The sequence below is a fragment of the Verruconis gallopava genome, assembly GCF_000836295.1.
Source record: "Verruconis gallopava strain CBS 43764 unplaced genomic scaffold supercont1.3, whole genome shotgun sequence".
NCBI lineage: Eukaryota > Fungi > Ascomycota > Dothideomycetes > Venturiales > Sympoventuriaceae > Verruconis > Verruconis gallopava.
Window position 1 is genome coordinate 454,805 of NW_015622139.1, and position 12,794 is coordinate 467,598.

The following is a 12,794-nucleotide window of genomic DNA, read 5'->3' on the forward strand; positions in this document are numbered from 1 at the left end:
CGCATCGGCAACTAACCCAACAACCCTTGCCTAGCTTCAGGCTCCGCAGCATTGACATCTTCGCCGATCTTTCCACGCCATCAGCACGCATACACTTGTCGTTCTTGTACCACCTCGCTGCCGCAAGTTGCCTCCACTAGGCGCTGCCGAGGTAGCAAAGCACTTTCGGTAGCGTCCCGTTTGGAGCAACGAAACAGGAAAAAATTACAAGGCGGCCGTTCTGGAAAGATAATTACAATTGCAAATCACCGCCGGTGGCTCCCACCCCCCCCCTTTGAACGAAGGAGACAATCCCTGTGACAAGTGCTCGATTACAGGGAGGCGTGTCGGTATTCGGTCCTTCTTTTTGCTCGTTCGCTGAATCTGCAGCCTGTCATTGGCGGGGCTTTTCAGAATTGCGGGCCTCTCGATTCCACAGAAAATTTTGCGCCCGCGCGCTCGTCGTGCATTGTTTTTCTGCTGGATCCTGATAGCCGGATATCGATCCAGCATAGCGCGTCTCGTTCAACGCTAAGCCTTTGTCCGGTCGACCCAAAGAAACAGAACGTGAGCTGCACAAGCATCATCACGGTAGCGGCTCGGCCTACCTCGATCTGGCACCAGCCCGCAGCATTACCTCACCGCGCGTGCTTGGATTGTTCTGCGGTCCTTGAACCTCCCAGGTCAACAGCATTGCCACACGATTTTTTTTCCCAGGGAACGACCTACGCCACGCGCTCCAGCTTTTGCCTGCGCCCGACCACGATTTCACCTTGCGCGGTGCACAAAGCCTATCGCTTTCATTCGCGTGCCCTTTCTCCCTCCAGGTCGCACGCTGCACACCGTTCAAGACCTTCCAGCTCGCGGCACTACTTGACTCGAGATCGCTCTAGGGCCCGCTAGCTTTGCTGAGGGTCCAGCTCTTCTTTGGTCTTTCTAGCCAATTTGCGAATTATCAAGGCCCCGGCACCATTGTACCGACGCCAGTGCAGGCTACTAGCACAAGCAGCAGCGAAGGAGCCGCTCTGCAAATCATCCGCAGCATCGCCCTGAAAGGTTCCCCTTCGTCATCGGCCTTCCTTGATTTGGATCTGGGTGGCCACGGTCCGTTGTCCGCCTTTTTGTACTTAGTTCGCCGTGCCTAGCCCTACGACGAGCTAGTCCCTCCATTCGACGGTCTTGAAGCGTGATATGTCCACTGGCTTCACGTCCTCTACTCCTGCGCAACCAACCAGTCCATCCTCCCCAGGTGCTAAGCTTGCCTTTCACCTGCAGAACGGTCATACACAGCATATGGACGGTAGACAGACGGAGTACCCGCAGTCAGGTTTGAGCCCACCCTATCACGCATACAACGACCACCATTCTGAAGGAACGTCTGCAGATCAAGCGTCTGCTGCTCAGTATTCGCAAGGGCAGGATCCACGATCCGCAAACTTTTCCTCATCCGCTACTCCTACCTCTGAGTACGGACTTCCTCCGTCGTCTGCGCGTTCAGGCTCGTTTCCGGAGTACATTCAACGCCAGCACTACCCTCCAGCCGGTCAAGGCACACAGGCAGGAGGTATGGCGCAAGCTACAAGTCCGTCTCAACCCGGCCCGGAAGGGCATGCCAACCATCCAAACGGCAGCATAAGGTCTGACTCCGATGTTCCTATAGATCCATCGATCGCAGCGGCGAGCCCTACATACCCTCCTCCGCACCAGCCATACTCTCCCTACCAAGCGCAGCACGAGATGGGCCATTATTCCACTGGCCATCCTGGTGTTTACGGTCGACCTGACTGGGCGGGTGGACAATATCAGACTCCACCACACATGGGTCACTACGGCGCGACTTCCTCAGGTCCGCCGACACCATCGATGGTCTCGCCAGTGCAGCGACCACCAACGGTAGGTGCACACGAAAAAGAAGAAAAGAAATTGCACGCGAATTTAGTGGGATCGCGACAAAGGCTGACGATCGCATGTGCAGGGCGGACATCCTTTGTCCACTGTCTATTCATTCGTCCCAATCCCTGGTGCACAGCAGCACAAGCGCCCGCGCCGGCGATACGAAGAGATAGAACGCATGTACAAGTGCGGCTGGAACGGCTGCGAGAAAGCGTACGGCACACTCAACCATTTAAATGCTCACGTCACCATGCAGTCCCACGGACCAAAGCGCACTCCGGAAGGTTAGTCCCCATTGCGGAACCATTTAGCAAATCGCCCCCATCCACTTGTTGCTTGTTCTCTACTCTTTATTTTTTTTCTGAACGCGTTTCTGTGAAAATGCGATACTAGCACATCTTCTTCTCGTTGCACTGGCGTGCGGAACGCGTTTGCTTGTCTAGCATTCGAGCTTACTCGAGCTAGCGTGGCGCGTGCTGTGTTTTCGGGGCACTAGTGTAGTCCGGGCCGCCGGCTTCCACTTATTCTCAATCTGATGCATGGCGAAGGCAGACGGCTGACTTGAAGTTTTGTGCAGAATTTAAGGAAATCCGCAAAGAGTGGAAGGCGAAGAAAAAGGAGGAGGAAGCACAGCGAAAGGCCGAGGAGGAGCGACAACGCCAGGCTGATCCTCGCAGCACTGAGCAGCATGACCAGAATGCGCAGTACGGTCAGATGCGAACAACTCTCGGGCCTCCTCCAAACATGGGCGGCCCTCAGTTACCGCCCATCGGCTACCCGCCGCAGCAGGGTGGCCCGCCGTCGCAGCCTCAGTATGGCCAACCGCAGCCTAGCCCTGGAATGGACTCTATGGGACAGTATGTTTTGAGTGTCGGTTTCTCTTAACAGACTTTGGTATTGACAATGCAAGCAGTTACCCTCAATCACCCTATGGTCAAAGCAACCAGGTGTACCAACAGCGTTGTCAGCCCTCCCCAAACTCCGGATAGCAGACGAAGCTAACTTTCTTTGCCGCGCAGAGGAGGACACTAAGTATCAGAATTATCAACAGTAAATTCTCATCCCGGTTATTCGAGGTCACGCATCACATCATGAGGATTTCACGCGGAGCGGGCGGCAAGGTTTTTGCAGACTTATGACATGCTCCATGTTGTGGTTGCATGTGTGGCGCACACAGATGTTTTTTTTTCGTTTTGCATTATACTGGTAGCCTGAGCGGTGTTTGCGGATTTGATCGTTGTGGGGCAGTGACGGCCGGGTGTGTATGATTTTGACGACCGTTTCCTATTCCTAGGTCACGGACGGCTTCTCATTTTCTAGTGGAGAGTTTGATCTCACTGCTGAAAGAACAGCTGAGGACGGCCTTTTTTTTTCTAGGAGGTTTGGTGCTGCACCGCAAAAGCGTATCGCTACCCGTCTAGCACAAATTCTCTCTCCCCCACCCCCCCTCCCCCTTTTCTTTCCCCTCCCACCCCATCTCTCCACGATTTCACTTCTAGTCTGTTCTCCGACTGCATAGGTCGGCGCTATGAAACGATTTTGTTAAATTGGACCATTATTTGAAGAAGAAATGTCATCAGGGGATAACATCGTCGAGTTTCGCAGAGGAGGAAGAGGTGTTGGCTCCCGTCAAGTGACATTTTGGTCACACTCACTCTGCGGCATTAGCACTCGTGCATTAGTGTACAAATACAACTATCGTTAAGATTTGTTCAGCTACCTGCGAAGACGCGTCTCTGGGTTCTGTCGTGTCAAGACATTTTCGGCGAACTTTCCGGGCTCACGAGGACCAAATCTGCGGCGAGCGGGATATTCTTGTCACGGAGAGCTGATAGAGTGAACAAAGATTACGTGCCGGACCATTATAAGAGACGCATTTCCGCGAACCAAGGCACAGCATTTCAATCGCAGACTATCAAGGGCGAAACGGCTGGAAAGCTGTTGTAGGCTGACAGGATCTCTTCTCAAAAATGAAAGCATGTCCTCCAACTCATGCAGAACCAGGGCCAACGATTCTCTGCCCACACCACGCTGACATCAAACAACGATGATCAAGCTGAGCAATGGAGCAAGGTAAGGAATGAGCCTTTGTAAGCGAACCATGCCGACGGCTCGGATACGTGAGGACAAGGACACGCCGTGGCAGAGGTCCTACGCTGGGGAAGAGCAGGCCGGGAATAAACCACGACATTGATCCTTTTTTTTTTCACATGTTGTCTTTGTTGACTTTCAGATTGAATGGAGTGTAGGCCTCAGCAGTTGGAGGTGAAGTCCAAGAATGAAAAAGTATCGCAGGTGCACTGTCGTCCCGAGACGCAGCAAATAGCCTGCAGCCACCCGTCGAATCACGACGGCTCCTGACGTGCTACCAGGGGCGGGTGGGATGGACGTGATACGGAGTTCCGCCTCTTCACTGCAGAGGCGGCGTGACGATCCCCTCTGTCACCCGGCATCCCAAGCTAATCATGCGAATCATCTCGTCACGGCTTGACGGGTAGGCGCATTTTGCGCGTCACCGGCGACGGAGTTTGCCCTAGTTCATGAGGCAAACTCCGTTCTCGTCAGAATGTCTAGACGAGAAACGGGAGCGTCAGAGACGAGGGGGACAAGGAAAGAAAGGGAGACGATGCAGCGGAGTGATTCCAGTTTCTGGGGTTTGACGACGAAGACGACGACAACGACAACGGCACGGTGGGCCGTCCAGAGACGAAGCTTGGTGGACTGTGAAGAGGTTGAAAGAAGCACCTTTTCTATCCACGCACTTCCCCCATCGCCTGTTTGTTACACAGCGCCCGCAAGACAACGCTCGGCTGGTCCCATTCACAAACCTCCCCCACCCGTCTTCGAGCTTTTTGCTTTGCCTTGCATGAACCACAGTTCGTCCAGACGCTCGGTGATCTGGCCAGTTGCGATCCGAGCCAGCGTCGGCAAACGAACTGATGCGCACATATCGACGGTGGGTGCGTCGGAGAAGGGGTGTGGGATTTAGCATGATTTCACCAGCACGCTCATAAAATCGGCCCGAGGCGAAACAGATCTTCGCAGCTGGAGTAGTAGTGGTCTTAGTAGTCGTAGTAGTAGTAGTAGCTGCTGCTACTGCTGCTGCTGCTGCTGCTGCGGCAGCAAACAGCAGTAGAGGTGACGGACCTATGCAGCGAGCGCGCGTCGAAGCAGAGACCACCAAACGGCAATGCGGCCTGAACGGCTCACTCCGCTGTCAAAGAGGAAGACGAATCTGAGATCGCGCGCCCGCTACGTTAGCAATCACGCAAGAGGCGGCGCTACGGCCTTGGACCGTCACGCCGATAAGCTTTCTGGTTCTAATGTGCGCGTATGTATGTGTGTGTTTGCGTGTGTGGCCTCTCGTCTCTTAATTTTCCCTCGTCCATCACATGATTAAATAAAAGTGAACCCGCCACGGCTTGCTCGAAAGGCCAACTTCTTTTCACTTTGTTTTTCTTTTTATTTTACACATAACTTGGTTTTTGCGAAGGAGAAGAACGCGACGGAGCTCGTGGATGTTGTCCCTCTTGTGAGGTGGAGGAGGCAACAAGGCAACACATTATTTTGCCTTTTGATGTACAGCTTTGCGTCACCTTTTGTAGGAACCTTTTAATTTTTATTTTGTGGATTTTTTTTTCTCCCTTCTCCTTTGGGGAGGGGATTACCTGCGCAGAACTGGTTTGATCTCATAATTTCTTTTTCTTTTTTCTTTTCCTCTTTTTCCCCTTGAAAGAAAAACAAACGAGCACTTTTCCACGCACGTTTCCTCACTAAAAGGACGATCACTTCGGCAAGTTCCACGGGCGCCTTGCTGAAGACGGCAAAGCAGGAGCACCAGTGAAGGATTCGCGAATCTCTCAATTCTTACAGGCACGGGCTAAGTTAAGACTCTAGCGAAAATCAAATCCAGATGGTCGAACCCCCCGCCCAACGGGATCTTCCCATGTCCTGCATATCCCTCCCCCCCCCCCCCCCGTTCCCCTTCCCTTCCCGGGCGCTGCTCAAAAAACGGCAGCTAAAAAGAAAGCTTTTGTTGTAGTCTATCCAGATGCTCGGGTGAACCGTTTGCCCCGGGGCTTTTGTCATTTTCGCAGTCACCCATGCTCGCTACCCACGTGGAAGTGTAGAGCGGGCCCCGCCCAACCGTATGTACCAGCCAATTTACGGCCGTGAATTGGGAATGCGAAGCAAAAAGGCCTTGACAGGAGCGCATCCGTAGAGGTCCTATCGATCGTCTCTCGAAGATGCCTTACTCTGCCATCGGACGTCATGCGCAGATTTGTGAATCGCGAAACACCCGACGGTGGCTGTTGCTGTGGTCCGTTGCAGGTTGAGAGACGTCCTGAGTGAGTGCCCTACTTGTCAGGCACGCAGGGCACAAACTGCCCTATTCCTAAATCGAAACTTTCCTTGGGTGGATGAGAAAGATACCTGAAGTATCATCAGCCAGCCAGAGCAGCCCCAATGCTGGAGTGTAGAGCGTGTCTCTGGAGGTGCCTACGCGCAATATGCTCTGAAATATCTCCACCGCCGTTTGTTGGCTTCTCGCCGTCCAAAGGACGACCTCGCGCCAAGGGCGCGCCTCACATCTCCATCCGACATGCCTCTTCTCTTCGCAAACCGGGGAGGGAAACGTTCGAGAAGCCCCAAAACTCGATCATCAGGGCTGTCAAAAGCATAGCTTCGGTCCCACATAGCAGCACGAGTCTCGTCACGACGGCGCAGTGGAGACGCTTGAAGCTGGAGCTCCCATGGCTGGCTAGCGATCGCATGAAGGTCTTGGAGCGGACGAAGACATTGCTGAAAAGTGGACGTCGGGCCGAAGCCATCGAGCTGGTTCGCCTCGTCAGCAAAAACCATGATTGCACCATCGCGTGGAACGCGCTGCTGAGTGATCTTATGGAGGACAAGAAGGTCAACGCAGCCTTCAAGCTCTACAACGATGTATGCAGACGCACACCCAGCCCGACGAGGCACATATGCTAACGTAAATGACCTTTCCAGATGAAGAAGCGAGGTCAGCATCCGGACTCGTACACTTACTCCACACTCTTCAATGGCCTCTGTTCTAACTCCACGGTACCGAACATTGGAAGACGCGCGGTGGCCCTCTGGCAGTCGCTCAACAACCCGAACTCGAAGATCAGGCCAACCATCCTGCTCACCAATGCAGCTCTCAAGGCCTGTGCGAGCGCGAAGGATATGGATGCCATCTGGGCAATCGCTGCCGCTATCCCTGACTCCGGCCCTGAAGCGGCGAACAGCATTACCTACACGACCATTCTCAACGCTATGCGCTTTGATACCGAAGTAGAGCTTGGTTCTGATATTACCAAGGCACAGGAAGTTGCCCTGGACACCGCAGTCGCTCAGGGTCGTCGGATCTGGATTGACATCGTAAACCGGTGGACCAACGCCCGGCTCGTGATTGACGAAAACCTCGTCTGCGCAATGGGAAGACTGCTGCACGCAAGCCTTCGTGCGCATGACTGGGACGACATCTTCTCACTCTTCGCCCAGACGATGGACATTCCTCGCCAGGCTCCTCCATTATCGGCGCGCGATTCGACGTACCATTCCACGATTCCAGATCTGAGTCCGGCGCCGTTTGGATGCTCTGATAGGACTATACCACTGCCATCTCATGAGGTCTCCGATAAGATCGGCAAGGAGTTCTGCGTTCCACGTAAAGGTTGCATGGAAGTGAAGCCCACAAACATTACCTTGACGTTGTTGATTGAAGCCTGTCAAAAGATGTTCCTGCCAAGACCGGCGAAGAGGTACTGGAAGCTGCTCACCCAAGATCCAAAATTTGCCATCACTCCTGATGAGGTCAGCTGCCACGCTTACCTGCGCATGCTTCGTCAATCGAAGGCCAGTGCAGACGCAGTGCTCTTCGTGCGGGATGACATGAAAGATGTGCCTGTTGCCGGCAAGACTTTCCGCATAGCAATCAGCGCGTGTGTCAAGAACATGATCTCGCCCTATGCTATGAAAGAAGCCACCGATCTAATGGACATCATGCTCATGCGCCTCAAGGTTGTCGACATCAAAGCAAGCATCATGTACATGAAACTCGCGCTCAGCAGCCCGCATGTCCAAGACACCCTGGTGGCTCTCGCGTACATGACACCCAAGCGCACAAGGCTGGATGAGATTCTCTCCAAAGGCTCGGCGCAAGACATGCAGACCATGTTGGAGCTGGCGAAGCTTGTCGTCAGTGGATTTGACCGAGTTCTGAACTCGGACGCTGTGCCGGAACAATCTGGACGTGACGACTACAAGAGACGGAAGGCGACGTGGACCTACGCTGTGCAACGGCTAATGAATAACGGCCTGAGGGACAAGCCGATTCTGTCGGACGAGGAGTTGACCTTACACGCCAAGAAGAAGGCTCTTCAGAGATTTGAGCGCAAGAAAGAGAGAGACTACCTACGACAGAAGAGGCAAAACAGTCAGGCGGTACAAATCGATGAGGAGAAAAGGCGCCAGGAGGCCCTACCGGCGCTCGAGTCTGATCCGATGTAGACTGGGTACATAGCGGGATGTAGAGTATCACGCGAAAATCAATGGTACAGCAATTGAAAAAAGCCTTCGACCCAACGTTCGTTATCGTGCGTGCACAGGAGGCTACGGTCATTACAAAATTTGGAATGGGGATGAAATCGGTGAGTTTTCCTCTGGTTCGAAACAGCTTCACATTCTGCGTGTCGCTCTGAGGTCCTCAGTTGCCCAGACCATATGTATAGGCTTTTCACACATTCACAGTCAAGGTAATTCACTGTCCCTATTTTGCCAGCATTGCGAGTAAGACTTTGGCAGCCGAATCTCACATGCTTTCCTCTCGTCTTTCACGCTCTCGGTTCAAGCTAAACGGTTCGTCACTTCACACGTCTCCGGAAACCGGGTGTCTTCTTTCTTCGTTGCGCGTCGTGCCGTTTGTTTGGGATGTGAAAGCTATGGAAGCCGGTCGTTGTTGGTTCTCAACAAAGGGGCTCGGTGACTTGTTACTCTGCGCAACAAGAGCCGGGTCACTGTGTGAATCACACACAAACCTGGAGCCTCGCTTTGAACACTCTTCTCACCGTTCAGACCTGACAAAACCCTCTCACTTCGAGTTCCTTCCTCTGCAAAATCCTTTCTCTTCCCTGTTGCTTGTCGGTACGTTTGTTCAGCTGCGCCGAAGGCATCTTTGCTTTCCGTGTTGATCAAGTCACATTTTCGTCGTCAAACTCAGGCCGAGATCGATTACGATGTCCAAACCTAAGCCAGCCACCAGCTCAGAACGTCACGAAGGATTTCAGTCTCGCAAACTTGGAGACCTAGAGACCTTTGCGGACGTCATGGCCAAAGCACCGCAAGAAGCGCGACCCTTCCTAATGGACACGGTCAAGGCCAGCGATGAGACCTCCATCTTGCTCAACAACGGCAACTACATGACCTACAACGGGGTCATAATCTGTCCCCAAAATGACAGGAGCAACGCTCGCGAGTGGATCATCAAGGAGCCGTGGAGACGCCTTGACGGCACGATCGTGTACGGAGATCACTGGGAGCGCAAGAACAACGGCGTCTTCGTTGCACCGAGCGGCCTGATGATCGACAAGAATCTTACGCTCATACATCGTAACGGCCAGACTATCTTTCCAGACGGCGCCGTTGTCATGCCGAACGGCAAGATGCAGATCGGCCAGCCCAACACCGTCGGCATCATCTATCGACCAGGCCTCAGCCCCGTCAGAGGGATCCAACACTGGGCTCTCCCAGAGCCTTCGATCGACGAGGAAGTGCTCCGGGGGATCGTGCCGGCCGATCCTTCGAAAGGAATCGGTGAGTCCACGCACCGGGATCCGTACCAAGAACCATAGCTAACAAAAGCAATTCAAAGTCGTGTCCCACCCTCAGGCCCAGCAGAAGTCGCATTCTCGGGCATGGGACCAAGCAGCCGCTGGTGCCACCCAGCATACTACTGACCGTCTCCTCAACACGACCGACGACCAAGCCGCGTGCGCCGAGCCGGGAAAGTACGTGCCTCCCCACGTTCGCACCCGCATGTCGTCGCAGACCGAGAAACCCAAGAGGCGGATCCAGCTGACGCTCGAGGAGCTGAACACGTTCACGCCTCCGCACCTCCGCCACCTCCTCCGCGGCTGCGACGCCGACGGCTGCGGCACCGACATCTTCGGCATCCCGATGTGTCTCGGCTACGCCGAAAAGCTCGTCCTGCTCCCCTACGCCAAAGAGGCTCTCAAAATCATCAACGGCGCCTGACGCGTTTGCCCGGTCTCTCGCGCCTCGCGCTTTCCCTCGACGCATCTGACCCCACGAGATTCGTCGCCCCAAAAGCACGTGTGGAGGCGTGACGTCCGTTGTCTTGCCGCACGTGAGTGGTCCGACGCGGCTGAGCAGTATCTTGGGGAGAGGGATTGCTCACTTCGTGGAGCGGAGGATCCAACCTTCCCTCTCCCTTTCCTTTCAATTTTGTCCTCCTTTCACGTGCTTTACTTCACTCTTCCTTTTTTTATCGGGCTGGGAGAATTATATGCGGGTTGGGCGTCTGGGCATGCATGATCAGGGCCACATTGAGGTACCGTAGAAGGCTTTCGTGACCGGGCACGGACGGGCGTCTTAAGCCTGCTCCAGCGTTGCGTCGGCGCGACTTGCCTCGCTAATGTCTTTTTCGATTTTGCTTCTTCTTCTTCTTTTCAGACTTTGCTGCAGCCTTATGCGCAGTCTGTTCGGATTATTGGGCAGGCGTAACCGGAGCGGAGGTTACGACAAGTGTTGGCTGAAGAGATGATGTTTTGCCAGAGGGAAGGGCACGCTTCCAGGAACGCGGTGTGCAGCTTTGTGGAAGCAGCCGTCTTGGAAGCTGTTCAAGACGTTTTGCGCGCATGTATTTATCATACTTTTTTATTGCTCATCTCCATTCAACGAACACTCGACTGCACAGCTGGGTTGTGGTCAATTGTAACTATCGACACGTTTTTTCGGCATGCCTGTTCCACCTGGGAGCGAATGCTCACACGACTTTATCTCCGGTCACCTGGAACAGAAAGCTGCCGCTACTTGGCTTGCTCACTACGATTGCGTCCTTCAGCTTCTCGTCCGAGATGTCCGGCCATCTTTTCTTGTAGTACTTCTCAATCCAAGCCTGTTTAACCGCTTCCACCTTGTCTTTGGGCACCAGATGAACGCTGCATCCTCCCCAGCCAGCACCCGTCAGACGTGAACCGTAGCTCCCTGCCGCGCGCGCGAGGCGGCACATTTCATCGAGCTCAGGACAGCTGCAGTCGTAAATGTCCCTGCAACTGTCCTGGGTTTCGTTCATCAAAGCGCCCAGATCCTTGAGCAAACCCTCCGCTGGAGGGTTGTCCAGTAGCGCTTTGAATTTGGCGACGCGAGTCGCTTCTCGGAATACATGCAAGGCTCGTTGACGCAGCATGAATCGTTCAGCTCGCACGGGAAACTTGGACATGAAACGCCCTTCAATCTCCTCGACAGGGACGCCTAGAATCTCAGCCAGCTGGTCCCGTGTGTAGCCTTCTTCCTGTAGCAGATAGTCTTCGACAAGTCTTGAAAGATCTTCGAGCTGACCGGCAAAGTCGGACGCGTCCTTGGACTCGCCTGAGATCGAGCCCCGCTGCTTGAAGAAGGCGTCCTGAAAGCTTCGCAGGCTGACGCCAAGGGGTGACGAATCCTTCGGCAAGTCTGCAAGGCGGAAGATCTTGGCCAAGACCACGGCGGCAAGGCTGCACTCTACCACGCGCAGGTTGTAATGGATCGGGCCGGTCGTGTGCTTGTCGGCCTGGACGAAGCTCTGCGCAACAACGAAGGTCATCTCCGGTTGCACGTCGGGAAAGCTGACTGGTGTAGCTTTCAACGTTGGTGTGAACGAGACGTAGAGAGCGCTTCCGCGCTGCCCGAATACAGAGGCAGACTGGTCCATGCTGCATTTCTCGTCATTCAGTTGATGTCAACGGTTTGAAAGAGGGGAGGAGAGAGCAAAGAAAACAGATACTTACCCGCCAGAATTGACACCGACTGCTCGCTCAGACACAATGGCAAGCTCCGTAAGCTCCTTCTTGCCAATGGTCTTCTCTCCCGTGGCTCGGAGGACAGCAAGTGTGCTTGCACAGCAGAACGCTGCACTGCTAGAGAGGCCGCCTCCGGCAGGAACGGTACCGTCGGCCAGTATCTCCAGATTGACGGGCACGTAGCTCCCGTATTTCTTGCGGAGCAAGCCGGCGGCGCCCTTGAGGCCGGCCTTGAAGTAGTTGCTCCATTCCAGCGACGAAGCGTCGATCTCGACGTCGCCGTCGGCCGGCACCTCGAACTCCCGCTTCGGAAATTTTTCGTTGACGTTCGCGATGGCGATCTTCGACACGCCTTCCGTCCTCGTGACCTTGACGGCGAGCAGGATGTCGACCGTAACGGCCATGGGTAAGACCTCGTACAGCGAGTAATCGATATGCTTGGCCCACGTATTAGCCGCACAAACACGTTTCACTAGGTGCGTAAATTTACCTCACCGATCAAGTTAACTCTCCCAGGACTTCGCGATACAAAGTCTGCAGCATGCCCATATTCCTTCTTGAACGAGGCCAACAGGTTTTCCCAACGCGCAGTCTGTGGCTCTACGGCATCACTTGGGTATATGTCATTTAGCGAGGTGGCTACCGGTACCTCCATAGTGAATTTCGGTAGATGTTTAGTTTATCAGAAGGCGACGCGCACAATTTAATGGGTTGTTCTTCGCAGTTGAGTTTGTGTCAAGTATGTTGAATTTTCGGCTTATTTGTGAACGACCCAACCCCTCAACAATTTTCGGCTTTGAAACTTGAAAGTAGACTCGTAAAAAGGCTAGCCCACGGGAAAATAAGGCGCTAAAACCTGGTTGCCTGCGAAGTCGTTGGAGA

At 54.0% G+C, this 12,794-nt stretch overlaps 4 protein-coding genes across 5 annotated transcripts; 3 read left to right on the forward strand and 1 right to left on the reverse strand.

Annotated features, from left to right (window-relative positions):
- The first annotated feature begins 584 nt into the window (after window positions 1-584).
- PV09_01093 lies at window positions 585-3,639 on the forward strand. Of its 2 annotated transcripts, XM_016353936.1 has the most exons (7): window positions 585-1,306; window positions 1,364-1,561; window positions 1,640-1,872; window positions 1,955-2,156; window positions 2,450-2,729; window positions 2,786-2,835; window positions 2,892-3,639. In XM_016353936.1, coding segments are annotated over exons 1-7 (1,101 nt in total). In that variant the 5' UTR covers window positions 585-1,170; the 3' UTR covers window positions 2,894-3,639. The 2 variants fall into 2 exon arrangements, with proteins under 2 accessions (XP_016218031.1, XP_016218030.1); XM_016353935.1 differs by having other exon boundaries at window positions 585-1,561.
- Window positions 3,640-6,208: 2,569 nt separating this feature from the next.
- PV09_01094 (uncharacterized protein) lies at window positions 6,209-8,546 on the forward strand. Its single transcript, XM_016353937.1, has 2 exons — window positions 6,209-6,819; window positions 6,880-8,546. Exons 1-2 carry the CDS (start codon window positions 6,340-6,342, stop codon window positions 8,401-8,403), a joined length of 2,004 nt encoding a protein of 667 aa, XP_016218032.1. The 5' UTR covers window positions 6,209-6,339; the 3' UTR covers window positions 8,404-8,546.
- Window positions 8,547-9,128: 582 nt separating this feature from the next.
- PV09_01095 (uncharacterized protein) lies at window positions 9,129-10,146 on the forward strand (the record flags this gene model as incomplete). Its single annotated transcript, XM_016353938.1, has 2 exons — window positions 9,129-9,705; window positions 9,764-10,146. The coding sequence occupies 2 exons, from the start codon at window positions 9,129-9,131 to the stop codon at window positions 10,144-10,146; spliced, it is 960 nt and encodes a 319-aa protein (XP_016218033.1).
- Window positions 10,147-10,752: 606 nt separating this feature from the next.
- Window positions 10,753-12,794, reverse strand: PV09_01096 (galactokinase). The gene is made up of 3 exons (XM_016353939.1): window positions 12,403-12,794; window positions 11,901-12,349; window positions 10,753-11,825 (listed from the first exon to the last, which is right to left on the reverse strand). The coding sequence occupies exons 1-3, from the start codon at window positions 12,565-12,567 to the stop codon at window positions 10,898-10,900; spliced, it is 1,542 nt and encodes a 513-aa protein (XP_016218034.1). The 5' UTR covers window positions 12,568-12,794; the 3' UTR covers window positions 10,753-10,897.

Coding starts and splice junctions, on each gene's coding strand:
- PV09_01093 (XM_016353935.1), top strand. CDS start 1,171: ATGTCCACTGGCTTCACGTCCTCTACTCCTGCGCAACCAACCAGTCCA. Junction 1,873..1,954: donor CAGTGCAGCGACCACCAACG/GTAGGTGCACAC, acceptor TCGCATGTGCAG/GGCGGACATCCTTTGTCCAC. Junction 2,157..2,449: donor ACCAAAGCGCACTCCGGAAG/GTTAGTCCCCAT, acceptor AGTTTTGTGCAG/AATTTAAGGAAATCCGCAAA.
- PV09_01094 (XM_016353937.1), top strand. CDS start 6,340: ATGCTGGAGTGTAGAGCGTGTCTCTGGAGGTGCCTACGCGCAATATGC. Junction 6,820..6,879: donor CCTTCAAGCTCTACAACGAT/GTATGCAGACGC, acceptor TGACCTTTCCAG/ATGAAGAAGCGAGGTCAGCA.
- PV09_01096 (XM_016353939.1), bottom strand. CDS start 12,567: ATGGAGGTACCGGTAGCCACCTCGCTAAATGACATATACCCAAGTGAT. Junction 12,350..12,402: donor GAGTTAACTTGATCGGTGAG/GTAAATTTACGC, acceptor ACGTGGGCCAAG/CATATCGATTACTCGCTGTA. Junction 11,826..11,900: donor GTCGGTGTCAATTCTGGCGG/GTAAGTATCTGT, acceptor CGAGAAATGCAG/CATGGACCAGTCTGCCTCTG.